The following is a 22,505-nucleotide window of genomic DNA, read 5'->3' on the forward strand; positions in this document are numbered from 1 at the left end:
TTACCTGATTGATATTGGTCTTATGACAAACTGCTGCCTTAGCTAAAGAAAAATAAGTACAAAAAATAGCATCAAAGTGTTTATAAACCTCAGTGGAATTATATTCTCTAGATTTTGGTTTTTTCATCATCAAAAACTGAGTCTGATTTGCTCTTGTTACTTATAAATGCTCACATTCCTGCATTATATCCGGCAGAGCTAGGAATAGATCAGCTCTTGTGACTCCATATTCAGTGCCTTAAGGACATCACTGACCTTCCTCTACTGGCAGGGTATCTCTATTCCATATGTTGTTATAAAACCCTTACTTAGAGCTATTAATTTACTAAGGGCATTTCAATTCTTGCCCACTTCATTTAGTCTTGCTTTCTTAAGTGGCATGAAGTAGAAGTGGTTTATATTTTGAAGTATCTATAAAGTATCTGCACAATGTTTTCACAACTGTATCTGTAGCTTAGTGACAAAAATAGGAGTGAAAAGCTGCATAAACATAGTCATTTTACAGAGCTCTCAAGCAAGTGAGCTGGATCTGATTTCCTTCCTGTCCACCAGCACTCAGCAAAATTCTTTGCAAACCTGCCATGGACAAGTCAAATCTTTTATCTGTAGGAAAAAAAAAAAAAGTGGTTATATATGTTTCCCTGAAGGCATAATTGGCTTTCGAAGCCTTTCTGTATCTCATATTTATCAACAAAACTCCTCTTGACTTTCTCATGGTGAAGTGCTTCTGCAAGGCTTGTACTTAGAAATTGAGATGTATTTTATTAAATTTATTTTATTAAATGGGTGTTGGTGAAATTTAAGAAAAGAAAGTATTCCTTAATGTTATTTTTAGTACTCTTGGGTGCAACTGATGTTTACTTTCATTAGTATACATAAATTACTATAATATTTTTATTTAAAATCTAATAATTATTTGAATATTGGACTTTTATTACCAAGTCAAATCAACACTTAAGTTTTTGCTTACTTTCTAAATAGGTCTGGTCTTTATATCTGATTGGAAAAAATAAAATACAGATAATTTCACTGAGGAAAATAAACCTTTGCTTCACCTTGCAGACAAATAGGTCAATTTTATTTCAAGAGCCTTTAGTACCCAGGGATAAGGAAAAATGGCTTGGGTTATTTTTGTTTCTTTCCCAATAAAGTCAGTAATGCAGTGCTCCAAGTTTTGCAGCTACTGTTTCCCAAACATTTTTTCATAAGATCCAAGGAAAAAAGATTGTAGAGGGAGTTTTTTTTCCTGGTGCTGCAAACATATGCATGTTTAATATTCCTGTGAGTAAAATGCCTACAGGATCAGGCTCTGGTACCACAATTATTTTCTAAATCTTACAGCAAAATTTTGGAGCTATATTATAGAATTTTGAAAACGTGCTCCCATAGGAAATAAAAACTGTGTGCCTGAAAGGTAAAATTGCAAATACTTGACATTTATCATAGCTGTAGTAGAAAAGGTTGTTAATTCCAAATGTTACAGAATTAACACTTTAAACTTGATCTCAGGAATACTTATTTTCTCAAAAGAGTCGTAAGGATTTTGGACTGGAGTTTGAGAGAGAAAAAGAAAAGTCAATAAACCTTAAACCTAGAAGGTTAGTTGCTATGGATCTCTTACTGCTATAGACTGAATGTAAAATGAGTCAAAACTGAACTTTTATAATTGAAGCAAGGAAAGGGGTAGTATCTGCTGTATTTTACCTGCTTTCATATCTTTATTAAAAGCTCTTGTTTTAAAGCTAACTGAACAAGGATCAAATGTCTGTCTCCAAAGAAATTCTCTTTGTGACTTGGCATCAGTTTCTTATCAGTTTTTTTTTCCCTCTTGTGTGTCTCTATCAAGAACAGGTTTTGAAAGTTTAGGAAAATATTTGTCTTTACTTCCTATTCCTTGGCAGTGTTTTATTACTATTTGAGAGCTGCTGGTTGAATGCCAGTGCAATGCAGGTATTAGTTTTTGTGAGGGAGTTTGTTTTTGTGGTTTGGTTTTGTTTTGGGTTTTTTTTTGTAGTTACGGTGTTTGCTCCTCTTGTTCATCAACAGAACTTACTTAAACCCTACTGATTTTCAGATTTCAGGAAGGTGATTTAGGATGAAAATAGATGCTTTGAATCCATAGATTCTAAAGTATCTTTTTGGTGCCCCAGTGACTTGTTATGTTTTTGCCATTTAGAAAACCTACAAAACAGAAAATTACATGCAATCGAGTTGTTAATTTTTAATTTGCCAGTGTATAGTTTCTTATGGCTTGGAGATGAGATTCTTTTCTAGATATTTTTGGATTACTAAAGGGTGTGCTGATTTCCAGTTACTGAGGGAAAAACATTATAAATGTGATCGATCTAGTGAAACTAGCATGGATTAGCAAGTCAGTTCTGAATAATTATAGGACATATACATCAGATGTGTGCCCAGTAATATACTTGCAGTGACTGCCTATGAAGCTACAGGAGCCTGCACATGTGATATGTTATTGTTTGAGATGTTATGAATACTTAGTACAAATAATTTTTTCAGAATGTCTCCTGAGTCTTCAGGTACGGTGAACCATGTTTGTGATGAGAACTGCTTGTTCAAGAGTTATAAAAGAAATACCCAGTATTGCATCTGTTTAATAATTTGGTTTACATCTGTTTAATAATTTGGTTTACAATAGGATTACTGCTTAGTCATGCTGCATAAAAGCAGAAAACTGTTTTTCTGCTATTAAGCACATTATGAGACCTTTAAAAAAAAAAGATTATAGCTTGCCTTATCATGTAAGCAATGCAAAATGTTACCCTTTCTGATCAAGAAGGAAAGAAAAAACCCCAATTTCCTTAGTCAAGCCATGTTAATGTAAACAGATTTGCTATGCAGATTTTTGATACATGAAGTAATTATGTGAGTAGGGGTGATAAAAAACTTGAGTTCATAAAGCAGCCTTCATTTCACTCACTTGTAACATTTTATGTACCATATTTTCAGGCCTGGGTTGCATTGCAAAAGTAGAAATTGTGTTACTTAAAGGGGTGTTTTGCTTCTGCTTTGAATACAATTAGTTAAGAATCAGAAAATTGAATTCTGTGGATTCACTGCATCTATTCTTATGCTCAGTTACTTTCCTGAAACCTTAAGATCAGGAGTGCTTAAGTGTGTTTTGTTTGCTGGAAAAAGCCATGGAAAAAACCCTGAGACTGTAACCACTCAGTGTGAAGTGCTAGAATGCAGTCTTTAATGATTTGTTTTTTGTTTTGACAATGAAGACAAAGTTCTGAGTGATAGAAATGCATGTTGTTCTGCTTATTTTTATAGTCAGAGATAATCAGCGTGGGCCTTTCCAAGGACAGAAGACAAGTTTTCAAGCTCTTTGGTTGGTTGATTTCTAGTCTGCCCTACCCCAGTGTCTCCTGTCATTGGCTTTGAGTAGGACTGAATTCGCATAAATGGAGTGACATTTACTGGAGCCTTAGTCTTTTCTTTGTGCTGGCTCTTCAATATTTAGGCTATGAGAAAATTAGGCTTCAAGGAGTATTGCTAACTACTTTGTTCTGCTTTATGTTATCATCTGGATGAAGTTTGGCGAGTTCTGTGAAAAGCAGGCATGAGTTTGTCTTCCAGAAGAGCAACATTGCCTGCAGTTATGCCAATAACTCTGCAGAAAAGGGTATGGCATTTAAATCAGTCTTATAATTCTGATGTTAGTATGAGTTGGTAACAACATTTAAACATGGCTATATTTATTTTTTCACTTTTTGTTTCATTTCTCTAGTGTAATAAGAATGTTTCCTTTCTGATAAACATAGATTTTTTTATTTCATCATGTGAAATATGTTTGCATTATATACATAAATATTATGTGTACATAATTGAATTTTTTTTACTGGTGCTTTTTTCCTCTATTACTATAGTTTTGTACTTTGTACAGGAAATGATTTTTCTTAGAAATTAATGTAGTTTTAAAATATAAAGTGTCATGATTACATTAAGGCATGCCTCTGTAGAAGGCTATGGTACTGTTCCTAATGAAGGATTACTGGAGTCTGCTTCCACAGGTTTTGCACCACCATTAAACACAACATACTTTTTCCTACCTTTTTTGGCTAACACCTTATTAGTGTTACCAGGTATTTTGGGAATTAGGGTGACACTGTAGTGTTCCTCCATAGCCACTGTTCCTGCTTTTTTTATGTTGTGTTAATAAAAAGTGGAAGCCATGAAAAATCATTACATCTATGTGCAGTAGGATTGCTTAGGATAACTCTATGCATGGGAGTGTCTATAAAGTTAAAAATCCACGTGGAAATAAAGTATGGAAATGTGACTGTCTGCTGAGCCAGATATATTAACTTAGAAGAAGTTCAAACAAGCTGTAAGTTATTAATTAGTTCGATTTATTTTGTAAATGTGTAGATATTTTTCAAAAACTTATTGCTGCATAATATGCCTGACTCACTTTTAATAGACTCTTCTGTTACTCTGAGGCTTTTAATGTACCAGCATTACGAAACATGAGAGTTCATTGAAATATTACTACAGTATTAAATGGTTCTCATGAGCAATTTACATAGAACACAGTATATACTTATGGCATAAGTCCAGTGGGTCTAAAGTAGTATATGAACACAGAGAGCTTTTATTGATTTGGGATATGTGGTGTTCTTTTAGATTATTTCACTGTTTGAGTTGAAGGAGAAGCCTGTGAACATACAGTTTTATTGGGATTTGTACAGACTAGATTATACTACTGTTTTAATAAAAGAAAAACATACTACTTTTCTGGTATAGTAACTTGCAGATTTTGATATGTGCAAGATGTGCTCTTACACAGTGTTATCTCTGTTACACTTATCAAAAATATTCCTTTAAAAATTGTGGTTTAACTTTTCAACTCTCATCCTCTCAATCCTGTGGTTCCATCCTCTTCTCTTCCTCCCCCTAACAGCCCTTCAGATCTCAAATCTTCAGTTGTCATAGTTATTTTATTTTTGTCTGGTTTTTGTTATTTGCATGTTAGAAGAGGAAGGTCTTTGTTCTTGCAGCATGAAGTTGTGTTAGACTCTTCTGATATGCACACAGCAGTACTTGGTGCTGTGTGGGAGGGGAGAGGTGTAACTTTGCTCAATCTAGCGTTCAGAAGTCTAGGAAACTCAGTTTTAACTGTACTCTATATTTCAATGGATTCTTTTCTTTTTTTTTTTTTTTGGTGTTGAGAGGTAAGAATAATTCTCTGAGGAAATGTAAGAGTTTTTCTCTTTTGATAAATTCAGAGTAAGATAAATTTCTGTGCATTCTCTCTCTTTTTTTCTTTTCATGCTATTATCAAGTTAGCTGTCAACAGTTACTGGCTTTGCTTCTCTTTATCTATGCACTTTGTAAGCCCAAAATAAAATTAATGGAAGTAGTAGGAGGAAGCAGCACAGGATGTTGCCTTAGGTAGGTAGCTATTGGGTTACTGTTGCAAAAAATTCTTGAAGGCATATGTCCTCACTCTATGCCAAATTTAATAGACTTGTTTATGCCTGTGATGGTTTTATCTGTTCATGTAGAATTCCTCCTGAAATTATCTCTTTTTTTCTACTTAGAAGGTGCTTGTGCTATTTCTGTAGCAATATTCTAATTTCTAGAACTGGAATACTGCAGGAAGGGAAGGCAGGAAGGCAGACGAGCCATGCTTGTAAGGGTAAGGGGTAACACAGGTGCATGTGTAAATTTGTTCTTGTTTCTTGTGGACATTAGAACCTTAGACATAACCTTTGACTTAAAGGAGTGCAATTTCTATTTCTTGTAGCACAAGAAGGACTTAGAAAAGTAGAAATGTTACACTAACTCTACATAGTCAAGAGAAACTTAAACATTATATCATGAAGTATTACTTTATAGTATCTACCATCCCAAATCATGACTTCTTAAATTCACTGAGTGGGTAATTTTGTAAGAAGTCTAGTTTAATTATGGTACTGCAAAAATTGCAATTATTTTTCCCCCCTGTATTTCTTCTCCCTCCCAAAGTGTAAAATTTTGCATTGTCAATGTGCTAATCTGGCTGTTCAGCCAATTTCTTGAACACATGGGTTTTTTCTCATTTTCATTTCAAATGTCTAATATACTTTGTCCAGTTATTTCATCCTTTCTGTTTTAGAGTCTGATGTGAATTACTTCTCACATTTGACGTGTTTCATTCTTCAGGAATATATTTTTAGCTAAAGCTACCAGGCCTTGTTTAGCTTCCAAGGGGTCTTTTAGCACAGACAGGAAAATTACATACTTAATGAGCATGGGGAATTATGTATATTGAGTACTAGTGCAACCAGATTTATAGCATGTATAGGCTAGACATATAATTAATCCAATTCAGAGTAAATGTCTTTATGTTCTCTATGAATAACTTTGTACTCCTCTAAAAGTGTTTTTAAGAAATTAGATTTGAAAGATCATAATGAATCCAAGACCCTGTTTTACAGTCAGTTAAAGACCAATCATTTATTCAGTATAAACACAAGTCTGCTGGATTTGTTATATAATAAGTAGAAGTCTTGGGCACCTGCTGTTGGATGCAAGGTGTAGAAACAGAGAGACTTGTAGGTTTTTTCCACAAGAGCTGGGAGCTTCATAGCACGCTAGGTTGATGATGTTAAGAAGCATTGTGTACATAGGCAGTACGTATTGCAGCTGAATAATTTCCAGTGATTCTTGAAGAGACTGTGTAGTGTCTTTTAAATGGAAGAAATATTGATTAGAAAATGAGGATATGATTTAGATTGCTCAAATCTAGGGCTGCTGTAAGCATGCAAATTTCAAGATTCTCTTGTATCTTTATTCAGTCTATTTTTCTGGCCTGAAATCACATGCTTTAATCAACACTTACCCCTCTCCCAAGGAAAAAATGGTCACTTAAGCCAAATTGTACCGAGAATTAGTAATGTCTGTCTATAAAGCTAAGAGCATGAAAGTAATTTTTCAGTTTTGCATTTGGGTTCCCTGAGATGAAAGGCCAATGTGCTAATCCAGGAATTTTACATAAGGCACTTTAAGTGACATGATAATGGGGTCATTAAATGGATACCTTTTATAAAATAACTGGAGGCAGACCAAGCATTCATGTGTGAAACATCTCTTTGTAAGGACAGTTTGAAAAATAGTAATTTAAAGATGCATAAACAACTCCAATGCCCTTTTTGTCTTTTCTACAGTAATAAAAACAGAAGAAATGCAATAATAAATAATATAATTCAAGACTAGGTTGGATGGGGCTTTGAGCAATGTGGTCTGTGATCTGTGGAAGGTGTCCCCACCCATGGCAGGGGAGTTGGAAATAGATCATCTTTTAGGTCCCTTCCAACCCAAGCCATTCTCTGAGTCTGTAATACAATAATAAAATGTTTCTATAATACAGCACATCCTGTGAAGTTTTGAAGACAGATGAGCGGTTTCTGAGAGATGGAGAGAGTGGGCTTTAAAGGCTTAAAGATAGTGGTCAGCAAACCTGTGGTGATTGAGGTGAAATATTTGAAGATTTTATTCAAAATAGAATATTTTTTAAATGAATTTTTGTGGAGTCTGAAAGAAGTAAAGGAGATAACCATGATAAAGCAGTAAGATTGGCCTCACTGGAAATTCAGTATAGAATTAGGTCTTAGAGATAAATTACTAGGATAAAACATCAGTATATGCTACTACTGTATCTGCAGAGTTTGATACAAACAAAAGATTTTGAGCCAGGACAAGAGCTGAGGAAGGCTGAGAAGGATGGGAATATACATGGGAATGGGCAGAGACGCAAACTGAATTCAGGAGAAGGTTAGTGTGTTTTTTGAAAGAAGCTATATTTAAAATTGCTAGAAGACCAAGCTAGTCAATAGGCTCACAGAAAGGTCTTACCAGCTTTGTGTGTCTAACACGTGCTAATATAGCTGCATTTTGTTTTGGGACATCTGAAATTCCTGCTTGCTCTTAATACTGAAAAACTTTGTGAAAGTAGCTTTACAAGTATCTACATCAGATACTTGTCTGAGGGAGCATACAACTTTCATGTTAGCTATGAAAAGATTAATGAACTGCCTAAAATTCAGTCTTCTGTCATACAATACTTGTTCTAGACCAGGTTTTGCATTTAATATGTACTCTTTATACTCAGGCAGGCACCTAAAAATGGATTCTGATATAGCAATCATGTACCACTTGACCAGTCATATTTCCTACTTTAACTAGCATAAACCCAGTAAAGCTTCCTACTGTTTTTATTGTGTATAAAAATGATCCCACATGTATAAAATAAATCAAAATGGCACTAACTTTAGCAGTCCCTATGGTTCAGGTGTGGGCGGGGAGAGGGAGGTTTTTTCCTGTCCTGTGACATTCCAGTGTCTACAAGTACTCAAATTTTACAGGATATTTTGTACACAAAATCATCAGTGGTCTTGGAATTTAAAATGTGTAGCACTATGCTGCACAGTTGTCTTGAAAGGTAGGTAGGGATGTGTGTGTGTGTGTGTGTGCATGAGTGGCTGAGTAGGAAGCACACAGAGCTTTTTAACAAGTCTTTTAAAATCTCAGTGGTTTAATACACTTGGTCATTACTTGTCCTTTATATAGTTTGACAAGGTTTAGTGGCACAATTAATGTTGCACCCTGTCTCCTCTCTGTCTTCAGTTCTTGAACAGATCTTTGATATGTTTTTCAGTTTCTTCTTGCCTTCTTTGAACATCTAACATTCTTCATACAGTAACCAAGGAAATTGGCAGTGTTTAGTGCCCTACTCTGCTCATAATCCTTTTCTGTGGGCAGAAATCCTTTGGAAAAAACCTCAGCTTTTTCATCAATTGAAGAAAGTGCTTGGCCATTTCCTAGCTCTAGTACTTTAGTCGCCTCTTGAATAAATTAGGCTTCAAGAAGTCAGAACTTGACCTTCCGACTGTGTTATCTAGCCTTGAAGTATATCAAGAGCTATTGCTGAATAGTTATTTCTGCTAAAGTAAACCCTCTACTGATTATGCTGCAATCCTGTATATGAAGGGAGAAACTCAGCAAACAGCACACAAGGTGTTGGCATCAGTGTTACGTGAAAAATCAGATTTCCCTGACTTATGTGTCTTCTGTGTGTTACTCTCAACATGCTATAAAACATAAACAAGTACCTGAAAAATTAGATTTTCTTTACTTTTCATAAACTGAAGCTACATCAGTGAATACAAAGAAAATTCATGACATTGAACCAAGGAATTATTCATATTTAAACTCACTTTCTTCCTCATTTTAATGCTGTTGCTATGGTACTGCCCATGCCCCATACTTCACCACTCCTTGTTTTTCTGCCTGTGGGTCAGGAACAGAGGCAAGACCAGCCAAAAAAAACAACAGCTGCCTTAAGGACCTGAAGAAGGAATTATGACTGATCGTGTAGTGGGTTTGCATGGCAAGTTTTTGGTAGCAGGAGGACAGGGGCTCTACACCGGTGACTTCTGTGAGAAGCTGCTAGAAAGTTCTCTCCATGTCCAACAGTGTCAGCTCCCAGACAGACCCTTCAGTGGCCAAGGCTGAGCTCTTCAGTGACAGTGGTAGTGCCTCTGGGGTGACATATTTAAGAAGGGAAAAAAGTTTGCTGTGCAACTGCATCTGGAGAGAGAATATGTGAGAGGAACATTCCTGCAGACAGCAAGGTCAGAGAGGGAAAAGGTGGTCCAGGCACTAGAGCAGAGGTTCCCCTGCAGTCCATGGTGCAGTCCATGGTGCAGCCCATGGTGCAGCCCATGGTGAGGCAGCTGTGCCCCTGCAGCCCATGGAGTCCAACAAGGGCAGCAAAGATCCTCCTGCAGGGCCTTGGAGGCCTCCACACCACAGTACGTGGATGCCCGGAGAAGGCTGTGACTCCTGTGGAAAGCCCACACTAGAAAAGGCTCCTGTCAGGACCTGTGGACTTGTGGGGAGAGGAGCCCATGCTGGAGCTGGGGCAGAGTGTGAGGAGTCCTTCCTCTGAGGAGGAAGGAGCAGCAGAGACAACGTGTGAGGTACTGAGTGCGACCCGTGTTCCTGTCCCCCTGTGCTGCTGGTGGGAAGGAGGTAGAGAAAATTGGGAGTGAAGTTGCACTTTGGAACCAGGGAGGAGTGGGGCAAGGTGTTTTAGGATTTGGTTTTATTTGCCATTACCTTTCTCTGATCTGATTGGTAGTAAAATTAATTTTCCCAAGTTGGGTCTGTTTTGCCTGTGATGGTAATTAGTGAAGCGATCTCTCCCTTCCCTTATCTTAACCCATAGGCTTTTCTCTCTGTCCAGCTGAGGAGGGAAGTGATAGAGTGGGCACCTGGTGTCTAGATAAGGTCAGCTCACAACAGATCAAAACTCCTGAACCAATATAATTATATTGTAACACTGGAAATTTTAGCCTGGTTCCACTTCATCTGGGTCTCTTACACTGACAGTGACTTCTTGAAGTTTCTGTTTTGAAGTTGTCCTTATTCAGTTGCTTTCAACCCTTTATTTATGTTTACATTATTCCAAGGCAACCAGTTTTTCATAGTTTAAAATAGTTATATAAGAACAGATTTATTCTGCTGCAGTACAGTTTATAATGGGTGCCTTGGGAACAGTACAAAGCAAGGAGAGTCAAACTTTTAAGTTACACTTTCCAAGAACACACATCGAGCTTCTTGACCCAGAATTGATAGGCTCTCAGCGTATTTCTCATATTTCATCATAGTTCTTATATTTCGTCTCCTTTTTCTGGCATCTCCCAATGGCTGTCTTGGACTGCTGACCAATATCTTTACCAATACTCATGCCTGGGCATAAAAAATATTATCTAGGAGAGGCATCTTTCATCCCTTTCTTTCCCATGCTTTGTACATCCCTATGGTTACAACTTCTTGAAATTTGTGTTTTTGCTGATACCTTTTCTGTTTGACACCACTAAAATTCTTATGAAGAACTGAGACCTGGGAGGAAGTGTTCAGTTGACACCCATAATGCTTTTCCTTTATTCTATCCTACTAGAATTCTCTTTTTTTTCCACTATTCTTTAATGTAGTCTGATTTCTTTGCAGTCTTTTTCATCACTCTTGTTGCATATTGTATCATTTCTACTGACAGCCTTTGCCCTAACATAACATGGTACTTTTTTCTTAGACCACTTAGACTGCTTTTCTGAACCAGTTAACTCCATTCTCCAAGAGGTTAGCAATTAAATAGTATCTAGACTGAATAGCCCTCTGCTTGTCTTGTATTAGCTTGACAGCCAGACTTCAGTAGCTCATCATATTATCCACCAGCTGCATGTGCACACCCTCAGTGTTGTGATTTTTCCTTTGGTTCTTTTGGTTATAACTTGTTGGATTGGTGTCTGTCACCATCTTTTTGGGTATCCTGTTTGACAAGACTTTTAGGATGATCATAAATAAAATGCATAAATACATTTATGGTAATATGAATATGACTTGTGTGTGGGAAAGAGAAGCAGCAGCCAGACAACCCAGAAGACCTCTGAATGTGGAGTATCACAGTGTGTGCAGAGATGGGAAATGTGCTACTGGCTTCTCAGTTTTCCTGTATGACTGAAGACTATGCAGTCTACATACCTTACTTTCCTTTTAGAACAAATGAGTAGATGTAAACATTGTCAAAATAGACTGACTTTCTGAAATTTGTAGTGTCCACTTTTCACTGATCAACTACTTACCATTATCTTCCTATTTCACTTTGTTCACTTGTTTTAGTCTCATGCATCAGGTGATTATGACAATTTTGCCAATAACTACAGGACCTGATTTCCATGCCCAGGCTTCCCTTGTCTTTTTTTTTGTCCCTTCAGGAGTCTGGATTTGTTGGCAAAAATTGCTGACAAAACTGTAATAACACAACAGGGTATAGTTGAAGGTTTTACATGGTTTGAGTAGACTTACCAGCTTTATTTCAGGATTTACTCTTTATTTGGATTTTATGCTTTAGCCAGAGGGAACGATGCTATGTGAATAAAATAAAACTTCAGAAGCGTTGAGGAATAAAGTGTTCTGTCAGAATAGCTGTCCTACAACAGTTAAACCTTGTTGTTATATTCCACTGGTGATTAGAAACAGATACCCAGAGATGACAATACTCGACTGGAAGGGTGTTATAGTCTGACCCATCAAAGTAAGTTTTTTTGGTCTTATACCAAATGGCAAAGTATTTTAGCATTCTAAACTAGCCATTTGTTATAGTGGGTTAACCTACATGACCTTTGTCATATTTACTGTGGACATTCCTTCTACCACTCCAGAAATTCAGACATTTCCAAACTATATCTTCTTTAGCCAATAGTATAAACTTTCTTTATCTTAGAGTCTACATTCTTTTCTCCTCTAGTGACCTTCATGGGAATACATAGCTGACAGAGCTGATGACAAAGGAAGGGGTTCTTCTCTTTGAAGCTGTGTTGCAGTTCAAGCCTAAACTTCTGTATAAAATTGCCAAAGTGAAGGAGTTTTAAGAAAAAAATCTGTTCCCTCCCCCCTTCTTTAAAAAATCTATTTCAGGACTGCTGCAAAGGAAATGAGAAAATAATTGGTCTCTTAACAGTGTTATTCAGAGACTTGGTCTTTCTCACTTTCAGCAAGAGATCTGCTCTACTGAGAAACCAGCAACATAGTGTGAAAAACCTGGTAGAAACAATAGGTGTACTTCTTTTTATAGCTGGTATCTCTTCAGAAACATAGACTGCAGCCAGAACGTGGCAGTAACAGATTTGCTTTCTCTTGTGCTGGAACACAGCATTCTATTTATCTCTGACAAGCGAAGGATATGTTGGACAAACTGCACTATTAAACACAGAAAGCCTCATTTAAATAATGTGCTTTGACATAAATAGGGACAAGCTATTCAAACATGAGGCTGATAACATTTTGCCCTTAACTTTGTTGTACACAGAAAACAAAAAACAGAAGTGTATTTTTCTGGCTTTATATTTACATTTCTTTCTCCCTCTGTCTTCATACATGACTTCTTTGGAAAGTAGAGTAGTATGTGGATAATTTCTACCATATTTCTAGATTGGAGGTTGAAACCACTGGTACACTGGCAACTTTTTTCATTTTCCATTCATTTTGTATTTCACTAACTTCTTTAAAAAATAATGAAATACTGAAATTCCTTCTGAAGTCAGACGCTTTGACTCCTCTACTATGATTTTTCCATCCCCTCCCTCTTTTTGAGTCCAGTTAGTCTAACTGAATTCTTTTCCCATCAGTATATGGTAAGTACATTCTAAATATTGTTCCTGTGTATAGTAGAAGGTAAAACTGTGTATTACTATTAAATCATATAAAAGCTATTTAAAGTTAAGACTTAGCTGGCAGTGTGGAAGCAAAGAACTGAAGATACTAAATATCATAAGTTTACTAATAGGGCTAATAAGCTGGTCACCTCCACTAAATTAGGTTTTCATGAAGAAAAGTTCATGTGAAAGTAAACTTTTATTAACCTGAACAGTCAAGTTTGATCTGAATATTGATTCCTTTGAATCAAACAATAAGGCTTTTGAAGTTTTTTCATAAAAGGCTTGGTTTGGGGGCAAAATATGAAACTCTTATCCACTACCAAGATGATTTTTGTACCTTGCTAGTTATTTTAGCAATTTTCTGTGTGTTTTGTGAGTAATAATAAGGTAGCTCTGAGTGAAGATAATGGGTCGTAAAGCATGTATATTTAGCCTAGCCAACTGAGCTCTTTTGGGTGGACTATATGAGCTGAATTGTATGAAAGAGTGTGGTGATTCTGACACTAAGAAGTGCTGATGCATGGCTAAAAGGGAGAATAGCTTTGTGTACAAATAAAGTTATTTGGAAGTTGGATTATGTCGTGGTCTCAACTGAATTTTAAAATTACTTTCCCTTAGTTAAAGAATTTTACCCAAGTTTCACTGGGATGTTGTCTTTTATTTATTTATTCTTAGTGGCTAGGAAGGTGTAAAACTCTCTTGACTTCCTAATAGTCTGTGTAGTGGGTTTAGATTAACTGGAAAGCCGTGTGTACTGTGCACTGGAGTTGAACACTGACCTACATTGGATTAGCTCTCTGTAAGTGATACAAAGAAGACAGGAATAGGGAACCTTTTACCTTTCCTAGGGCCAAGAGGCTTTGCAAATAGCTTTGTGTCAGATGTTAATGTGCACAGTTAGCATTACTCAATAATGTAAAGAAAAATAACTAAGACTTATTTTTGTCATGGTTTGTAAGACATGGGTCCTCCACTCTGATTTAAGGGTTAGTATGAGTAAGAGTTTGAAATTACTTGGCAATAGACAGCTGTTCTAAAAATGAACTGTTCATTCCAAGTTCATCTTTATTTTGCAGTCTCTTGCTCCATAACTGTTTAATCTTCATAATAGGTCTTTGTTCGAAGAACTTGGGAAAAGTTATTGGTACCAATCAGTGTGAACTGCATTACCCCACTGACATTTTTCATAATATGATGATTACTCTAAAGCACTCTAGGAATTGCTATGAACGAGACGGGGAAAAGTTTTCAGAAATTTAAGAGCAGATTTTCTTCTAGGAAGAGACGGATTCAGACAATGTTAATGGATTCTTACCTATCTGCCAGATAGGCACTGGTGACTCACAAATTCACAAAGCTATACTCCAGAATTATTATGCTGCAATAGCCCTTGGGCTTTTCCTCTTTCTCAGGACTGAACAGACGTTTATACTCTGTGCACATCAGATGAAGTAATAGGTGGAGCCTAAGCCTCCATTTCAATTGGTGTCAGGATATGTTGAGGTTTGCCATTTAAGTTTCTTTAAATGTTAGACTGAATAACCTCCTGTTAACAATTTGCCTTTTCATTACCAGAGTCCCCTCTATTTAAACTGGCAATTTTATTTCACCTTTAAAGACTAGATCTGGGAACCTGTTCTTCCATATCCGTTGTGAATAATTAATGCAAATAAATGATTTAGCTGCTCTGCAGTGTGTTTATCTTGTATAAGTGCTCCTTTGACAGCTTAATCATTTGGCAAGTCTGCTAATTTTCTTTCATTTCTGCTGTTCCATGGAATTGTATTATTTGAAATTTTTGTTGATAATGTTTAAACTTCCTCACAACTTTCTGGTTATTTACGCACATCATAACAGCTGTACTTGAAATATCTCTTTAGCTGCTTTTGTTTGCAATCTCTGTGGTGTGAAAAGAATTTTTGGTAAGGCAGAATAATTCTCAAATTATTCTAGTTAAATAAATTGTCCCATCCACCCCCACCTTTCCTATAAATAATCTACATTCTTTTTAAGGACTTTATTGTGAGTTTTACTTCTATAAATCTCTTTGTATTTCCCACTCCTTATTTGGTCCTTGGTGGTAATGGCTGTTGATAAGTCTTTCACTTTTAATCTATTTATTACTTCTATTCTTACTTACAGTATGTTGAACTTCAAAATATAGCTGTTGTTATTTAATTCTTCAGTGATAGTAAATTTTTGAGCCAAGTGTATTATAGTTATTTTATAATTTACAATAATCTCACTTTTTGCTCTAAAAGTAGATGTACTGTGATTTAATGTTCCAAAGTGTGGTAGTTGCTTTCTCTAGACTTTGCATTTTGTTCAGCTTTATACAGGGAAATTAAATCTTCTATAGCTATTTTATTACTGTCTATACTATATTTTGTTTCTGTTGACCAGTATCCTAAAACTGAATGTATCAAATTCAGGATTAAATAGTGTTATTTTGACTTTCCTGCTGTCTTTCAAACCTTGTTTCTCTTCAGTTTTACTGACTTTACTGTCAAAGACGTTGTCTTTGACATGATTGCATGTCAGCATTGTCCTCATTCTGCCATTTGCTCCAGTATCATAATGTGATTGTCATAACCTTCGTTTGAAAGAACTTTGTTGTGTATTTTTACACATAGCTTGTTATAATTTGGAAATCTGCATAATTCAACCTCACTTTTTATAATATAACATATTTACACATCTAAAGCAGTAGTCATTTGAGGGAGTCTAAGTGCTTTACAAATCTTAATGAGTTCAATCTGTTACCTTGCTGTACAGAAACAGATTTCACTTCCCCTGCCCCATTTTGCAAAGAGGAGACTGAGGGACTAATACTGACTTGCCCAAAGTCAGGTGGGAAGTTCATATTTTAAAACTAAGAATTGGACCTTTTTGCCTATAGGTAATATATTTTTTGTTAGTTCTTCACCAAATTGCTATTCAGTTGCTATTTTTGGTGTGATTTTTTTCATTCACAGGATGGTCATGGGTGGTTGGATTAGGTAGGGCATGGGGTTTGTACCAAGAGTCTGACAGAGTGGAATAACTTTATGGGCTACATAATATACACAGTTACCATAGTGCCTTAGTAAAATATCAGAAGACTATTACAGAAAATAAGTAGAAGTTTTTTTAATTGGTAATACGTGCATACTGTTTCCATGCAATTAACCAAGTTTTTCAATACCTTCTAAATGAATATTTAGGTATGAAAAGATTCATTGTCTTTTGAAGCAACAAATTCATTAATTGCTAGAGAAACTGACCTGGTCTGTGGTCTTATATTGAAATAAAGGCTGGAAATTAACTTTTTTTTTGCTCTTTGAAATGTCATTTTAAAAATGGTTAGATTATGGAAAAAGTATGAGACTTTTCTAGGTTGTGATAGGAAATGGGCAATATTCCTAGATTTTCCTCTTCCTTTTGTGGCACTTTGGTTTCATTGCAAGACAGACATAATTGATTAATAGAGTTTTTATATCTTTTAGTGCTTGCAATCTCGATCTATCAATAATAGATATGTGTATACAAACTTCACTTTCGGTCACTTGGAAGATCAGCTCCTCCTCCTTTGGAAAGCTACTTCCTTCTTTGCTGTCATTTTATTCAGTGACTTGGCTTACCCTCACTTTCTTTAAATTAGTCTTCTGAGTCTTCAATATATGTCTTCACAAGCCATACAGGTGCTTAACTTTTCCTTAATAGTCTTGATGGTCCTATTGAAGAAGACGACAGTTTTGTTTCATTTCAGATCACTTCTAAGGTGTCCAATCTGCCTGATTGGGCTGTTTTTTAATAAATTTTCTGATTTGTACCTTGAGAAGAAAGCAAGGCATTCTAGAAAAATACCTTGATAGGGAGTCTGTGCATGCTGGAGATGTCACCTAAGCTCATGTCACCTAAGGTACTGACTATTTTTCTATATAGGAACAGTGTTCCTTCCGCCTCTTGAAGCTGCACTGTGTTCCAAAAAAGAAGTCAGGACTGCTGCAGTTAAACATTGTGTGCACCTTGTTTTAATGACAGATGTAGCTTTCTAAAAACTGTGTGAATCCTTTTGGCCTGGAAATCTTCCCTTTGGAAGAAATATTGGAAACTGGCATTTTAATTGTAGACCAGGATATTTAAAGGGAAAGTCTTCACAACTGATAAAGACAGTAAGCTTTACTAACATGCTATTTGTTTTCAACCAGTTGTGAGTTAACCTCTTAAATATTTTTGCGAATGCAGAATTTTGCCTATTCTCACTAAAATCAAGAGAGACTATTGCTAGAAGTCATAAAACAGGTCAAAATGCTAGAGATTTCTGAGTGCCTCTGCTGTAGTTAAAATACACTTCAAATTCCCCTACCCTCTGCCAATATCAATAAGCAAAAAAATTTGTTTAGCAGGGAGCAGGGTTGGGAGTTGAACAAATGCTTCAGGCAAATAGCCTGATAGTTAACACTAAAGACAGGGGTTAGCATAGTATCAGGCAGCATTTCAGGGAAAGTATGGCACCCTGGAGTGTGAGACTTTTTAAGGCCTGGTTTTGCACACAATAACTCTGTATTTAACGTAAATGTGACTGAAATTATAACTACAGAAACGTGCAGTGTTTTATTCATGGGGGGAAATAATTCTAGAAAACACAAGCTGAAGTTAGGTACTTTTATCTTTATAAATAAATGTGGCTTGTTGGTTTTTTTTTATTTTTTTTAAAGATGGTGATTACCCACTGTGTTAATGGCTTTTCAGGAGCATTAAGAATCATATAAATGTCAGATCATATTGGTGTAGGCACCTAAATATGGAATCCATGGGCTGAGTGGTTCTTTTTCTATTGGTTCTACCTGGCTTTTTTCACACGTTAGGACTTTGGTTTGAAATTTGACATTCCTCACTGCAGGGCATATGTTTGTGCTGTTTCTGCAGATTGGAACTTCCGAAACAGATGGCATGAAGATTCTGAAGAATCAGACTTGGACACCCTCTCTTAAAAGTCTACGAACACATTATTTAATTATTGTAGTGGAGATGACAGTTGAGTGTGGAAGAAGACTTGGGGGAGTAGAGTCCAACCTTGCTTCTCTCTCTCCTCCCTCCTCCCATGCTGATTACCTTATGTGCTTTTATTTATTCTTTTAAACACTTTTTGGCTTTTTTTCTCCTTCTGGTTATTTTTTAGTATGAAAGCTACTACCTTTTCCTGTATTAAAATACTTGTCACCATCTATTTTACATTCTGAGTTAATTTGATTAGTGAAATATAAACAGTAATATATTTTATTTTGAGGCAACATTTCTTATAAGAATAATTTTTTTGAGGGATAAAGATGTGTTCCACATACTTCTGGGATCTTGGCTGATTTTTAGTATATTGAAAAATGGAAAGGGGACATGCAGGAATGCTGTACTTCCTTGACTGCTCCCATAGGCAATGAAAATGATTAATGCTTGTCATGCTGAGTTGGTGCTTTCCTCTGATAGGAAGATCTTGGACCTGCTTATTTCTTACTTCCAGTGACTTAAATAGAAGCTATTGAGGTGTTTCTTTTTCTGGCCTTGGGAAGAATTGAAATCTCCTTGTATTTATAAACTAGAGAGGAAAGAAGATTTGAGTGCTACTGAGGTAATTTTTTCTGTCTACTAATAGGTATAGTCAAAGAAAGTGAAACAGCTTGGTTTAGAACAAAGTTTGAGAGTGTATGGTAATGAAACTGTAATGAGAGCTTGTTCTCAATTAGCACCTCTTTTCTTATCTGCTACTTCTCAGACAAATTTTTCAGGGAGGAAAATGGAACAGGGTGGAGATGACTGACCAGCCTAATGCATCATGATAACCACTAATAAAAATAAAGTGGTCACTCAAGATTCCTCATCTCTATGGGAGGTCAGCACAGCTGCATCTTTAGCATAGGTTTTCCACCCTTTAACTCTTAAAACATCCTCTATTTCTAGGAATAGAAGTATTGCAACATAATTCCAAGGAAAAATGGGGTTTTGAATTTATCCTTTTCATCTGATCCACTTCCCTTGGAATAACTACATTCCCAGCAAATCCTACAAGAGACTTTGCTTTAAAACACAACAGAAAGTGCAGACTGAGCGACTTCCAGTTGAAAAAAACCCTCAAAAATCACTCTAACTAATGAGTTTTGCACCATCACGTTTAATTCATTAGGCAAAAACTGTGACAGAAGTTGATGATGGTCTGTTAGGTCTGTTGTCTCCTGCTGCATTTGAATCTCTTGCAAGGAAGAGAAAAAGCGCACAGCGTTTGTGTTCTATAAGGTAGCAGATGTCATAGCTGTGAGCTGGAGTGATCTGTTGTCCTAGACTTGCACAGGATTTATTTCCCTGTACTGGAAAGCTGAGAGAGAATACTCACAGAGAATATAAACTGATTTTTTTTTTCTTGTTGTTTTTTTGTTGTGTTGTTTTGTTTTGCTTTAGCCGTGCTCCTGTAGTCCAAGGCCACCTCCAAGGCTTCCCGCTCCCTGAGCTGAATGGCCACAGGCAGCTCATTATCATGACTTGTGTTGCTGTCTTCAGCATTTTAAAAAGTCTTTTTCTATTTCTTCAGCAATAAAGAGTGTAGTCATCTGCACTGCAACTCTTAACCCTTTTAAAAGGAATTTCTGTTAAAATCATCTGTCAAGAGCCTCAGCATGGGCTGTACGTGCTCCTGCTGTAAAACAAGCACATCACCAAACTTGATGAGTGCCTGGAGAAAACTTTAGTTTCTGGTACATGCCATAGGGTCCCTAGCCAGGGTGCTCAAGTGGATTCCCACCCTGGCTGTATTGGGAGAATATTGAGAAACAGAATAGAATATTTCAGTTGGAAGAGACTTAAAATGGTCATCAACACTTGGAAAGGTGCTTTAATTCTCTCCTTTACTTTCCCCTTCTATACTGTCTCTCCTTTCTGGCACTTTAGCTTGTAAAATCCTTTAGGTTCAGACTGAAACAGACTTGCTGGAGAGACTAATGAAACTGTCCCTGACCTTCGGTGCTGCCCAGAGAAGGACATGTTTTAAGGTGATGGGATGCTGTTTTGTCATCTCACCTCCACAGCCCTCCATCCCATTCACAGTGCACCCTACCAGACACCTCTTTTAATTTAATCCTTGAATCCTTGTAAATTCTGAAGGGATTTAAATATTTCATGCCAGTTTATCCCGAATGGCTGAACATAATTTCTGTGTGACTGGAGTAGGACTTCTAAGTTGTGTGTGTGGAATCAGACTCTGCTGCAAACAGGCTGCATTGCTGCCGGTCTCTCTTGCTTAGCAGTGGGAATGCTGCCAAAGGACAGACATACTATAAAATCAACTGTAGGCATCAACCATGGGTGTTTTGGCAGTACTGAAATCCATAGCGATGTGGTCTTTTTACCTTTTATACTAAATGTAAATACTGGGCTGCAGCTTAGGCCCATGGAAACCTTGGATCTACTTTTTCCAAGTGGATCTGGAAAGTAGATTATGCCTGTTTACCCTGGAAGACTCAAGTTTGAGGCTGTTGATTCATGAATATAAAGAGATTTTTCAGTGTTTTAGGAGCTTGAGTTTAATGTTTCCCATATCCTGAAGATTGGTGTTGTGGCAAGGGTGGCTTAATATCATGTGGAACTCTTGAGCTGCCATCATTTAGTAGCTGCAATATTAAAACAAATCTTCACTAACTTCATGCTTATTTAGTTTGTAAAAAAATTGCTGTATATGTAGTTCCACTGAGAGAAACAGGTGTTTTGGAGAGGAGTTAGGCCATCAGTGTGCTTTAAAATCTCTGTGTGGCTTTCAAATGGAGTTGTTTTTCCTTGATCTGGAGTTTGGAAAACATGAGTGAGCTGACCGGATTTTTTTTTTTAATTATTTTTGGATTTTTGCCGTTAGTAGGAGAGAAGCAGGTGGCAGGAGATAAGTATCAGTTCCTGCCTCATCTTCCTACCAACTTCAACACAAACCAGAGAAGCAGCTGCCATAAAAAGTTAGGGCAACAATGCATTGCTGGTTGTTGATTAGATGCTTGAAATGATCATGTGTTCAGCAAGGCAGCAATTAAAGACTGACTGATGATAACATGCTTGTTTGTCTTTAAAGTAAGAACTTATATCTTGCTGTTTAATGAAGAGTTTACAATGGTATTTAGGTTTTGTGCGTAAAGTCCAGGTGAGGTGTGTCCTGCATTCTCATGGATATGGACAAATTCAATAAACTGAGAGGAGTATTTCTGAGACAAATTAAAAGTATCTTGAACACCCGTTATACTGAGGTTGCCTGTGCTTGTCAAAATTTGAAGCCGCTCAGTAGCATCTCCTGTTTTTATTACCTTAGTATTATGAGCATCTCGAATCTGATTGCTGTTCTCTGAATTAACTCCTTTATCAAATATTTCTAAGTTCTGCAGTCATAGAGTTCTTGAGTTGTTTATGCTCTGTGATTTCTTTTTCAGCTTACTTAAGAATGTATAGTTTCACCATGTTTATTTACCCCTTCATTAACATTTTTTTAAAGTGAATTCATCAGTCTGTCCAGTGTCCTGTGGCAAGGGATGTCCAGTAGCCAAATTTAGAAGCGGAATGTGCTTTGCTCGGCTGTTTTGTTCTCAATTGTACCATTGCACTGGAGAGGAATGGCTGTCTTTCATATTGCATTCTATGTGTATGGGTTCTTGTCTCAGTCATGAAGCTGAGAGAGGAACATATTTGGAATAACTGAAGCAAAGATTAAACTTACGGATATTTTAGAGTTTTTGTTTATTGCAGGTAATCAAAGTGTATAGTGAAGATGATACTAGCAGAGCTTTGGAAGTACCAAGTGATATAACAGCCAGGGATGTTTGTCAGCTCTTGATATTGAAGAACCACTATATTGATGACCACAGCTGGACTCTCTTTGAACAACTTACCAACACAGGTTTAGGTAAGACCAATACTCTGTAATGGTATGGTGGTAAATATGGTGTTGGTTTTTAATTTTCGCATAGAAGTACAATTTCAAGAGAAAGGCTTGGAAGGAAAATGATGGGAAGTCTTGTGTGAATTTGTTCTTCTGGGGGATTGTTGCTTCTGATTCTCTTTTTTTTTTTGAAAGCACAACTATAAAGTGGATTTTTTTATGGTATATTTGCCTCACATTGCTTGATCTGCATTTGTAAGAGTGATTTGGAAGACACTGACAGTTAAGATTCTCACTGCAAATTCTTCCTTACCCTTCCTTGCTTTTCTTTGGCAGTCCTTCCTCTCTTACTGGTATTTCGTGCTTATCTCTAGAAAGACTGGGGTTGTTTTCAT

At 36.6% G+C, this 22,505-nt stretch overlaps 1 protein-coding gene across 1 annotated transcript in view; it reads left to right on the plus strand.

The window, feature by feature from the left end:
* The window catches only part of GRB14 (growth factor receptor bound protein 14), a 59,124-nt gene that overhangs the window by 12,632 nt on the left and 23,987 nt on the right, over positions 1-22,505 (plus strand). The window contains 1 exon segment of the mRNA XM_050339756.1: positions 21,978-22,134. Within this exon segment, the coding sequence (XP_050195713.1) occupies positions 21,978-22,134 (157 nt within the window).

The sequence above is a fragment of the Myiozetetes cayanensis genome, unplaced genomic scaffold, assembly GCF_022539395.1.
Source record: "Myiozetetes cayanensis isolate MyiCay16 unplaced genomic scaffold, myiCay2020 scf9, whole genome shotgun sequence".
Classification (NCBI taxonomy): domain Eukaryota; kingdom Metazoa; phylum Chordata; class Aves; order Passeriformes; family Tyrannidae; genus Myiozetetes; species Myiozetetes cayanensis.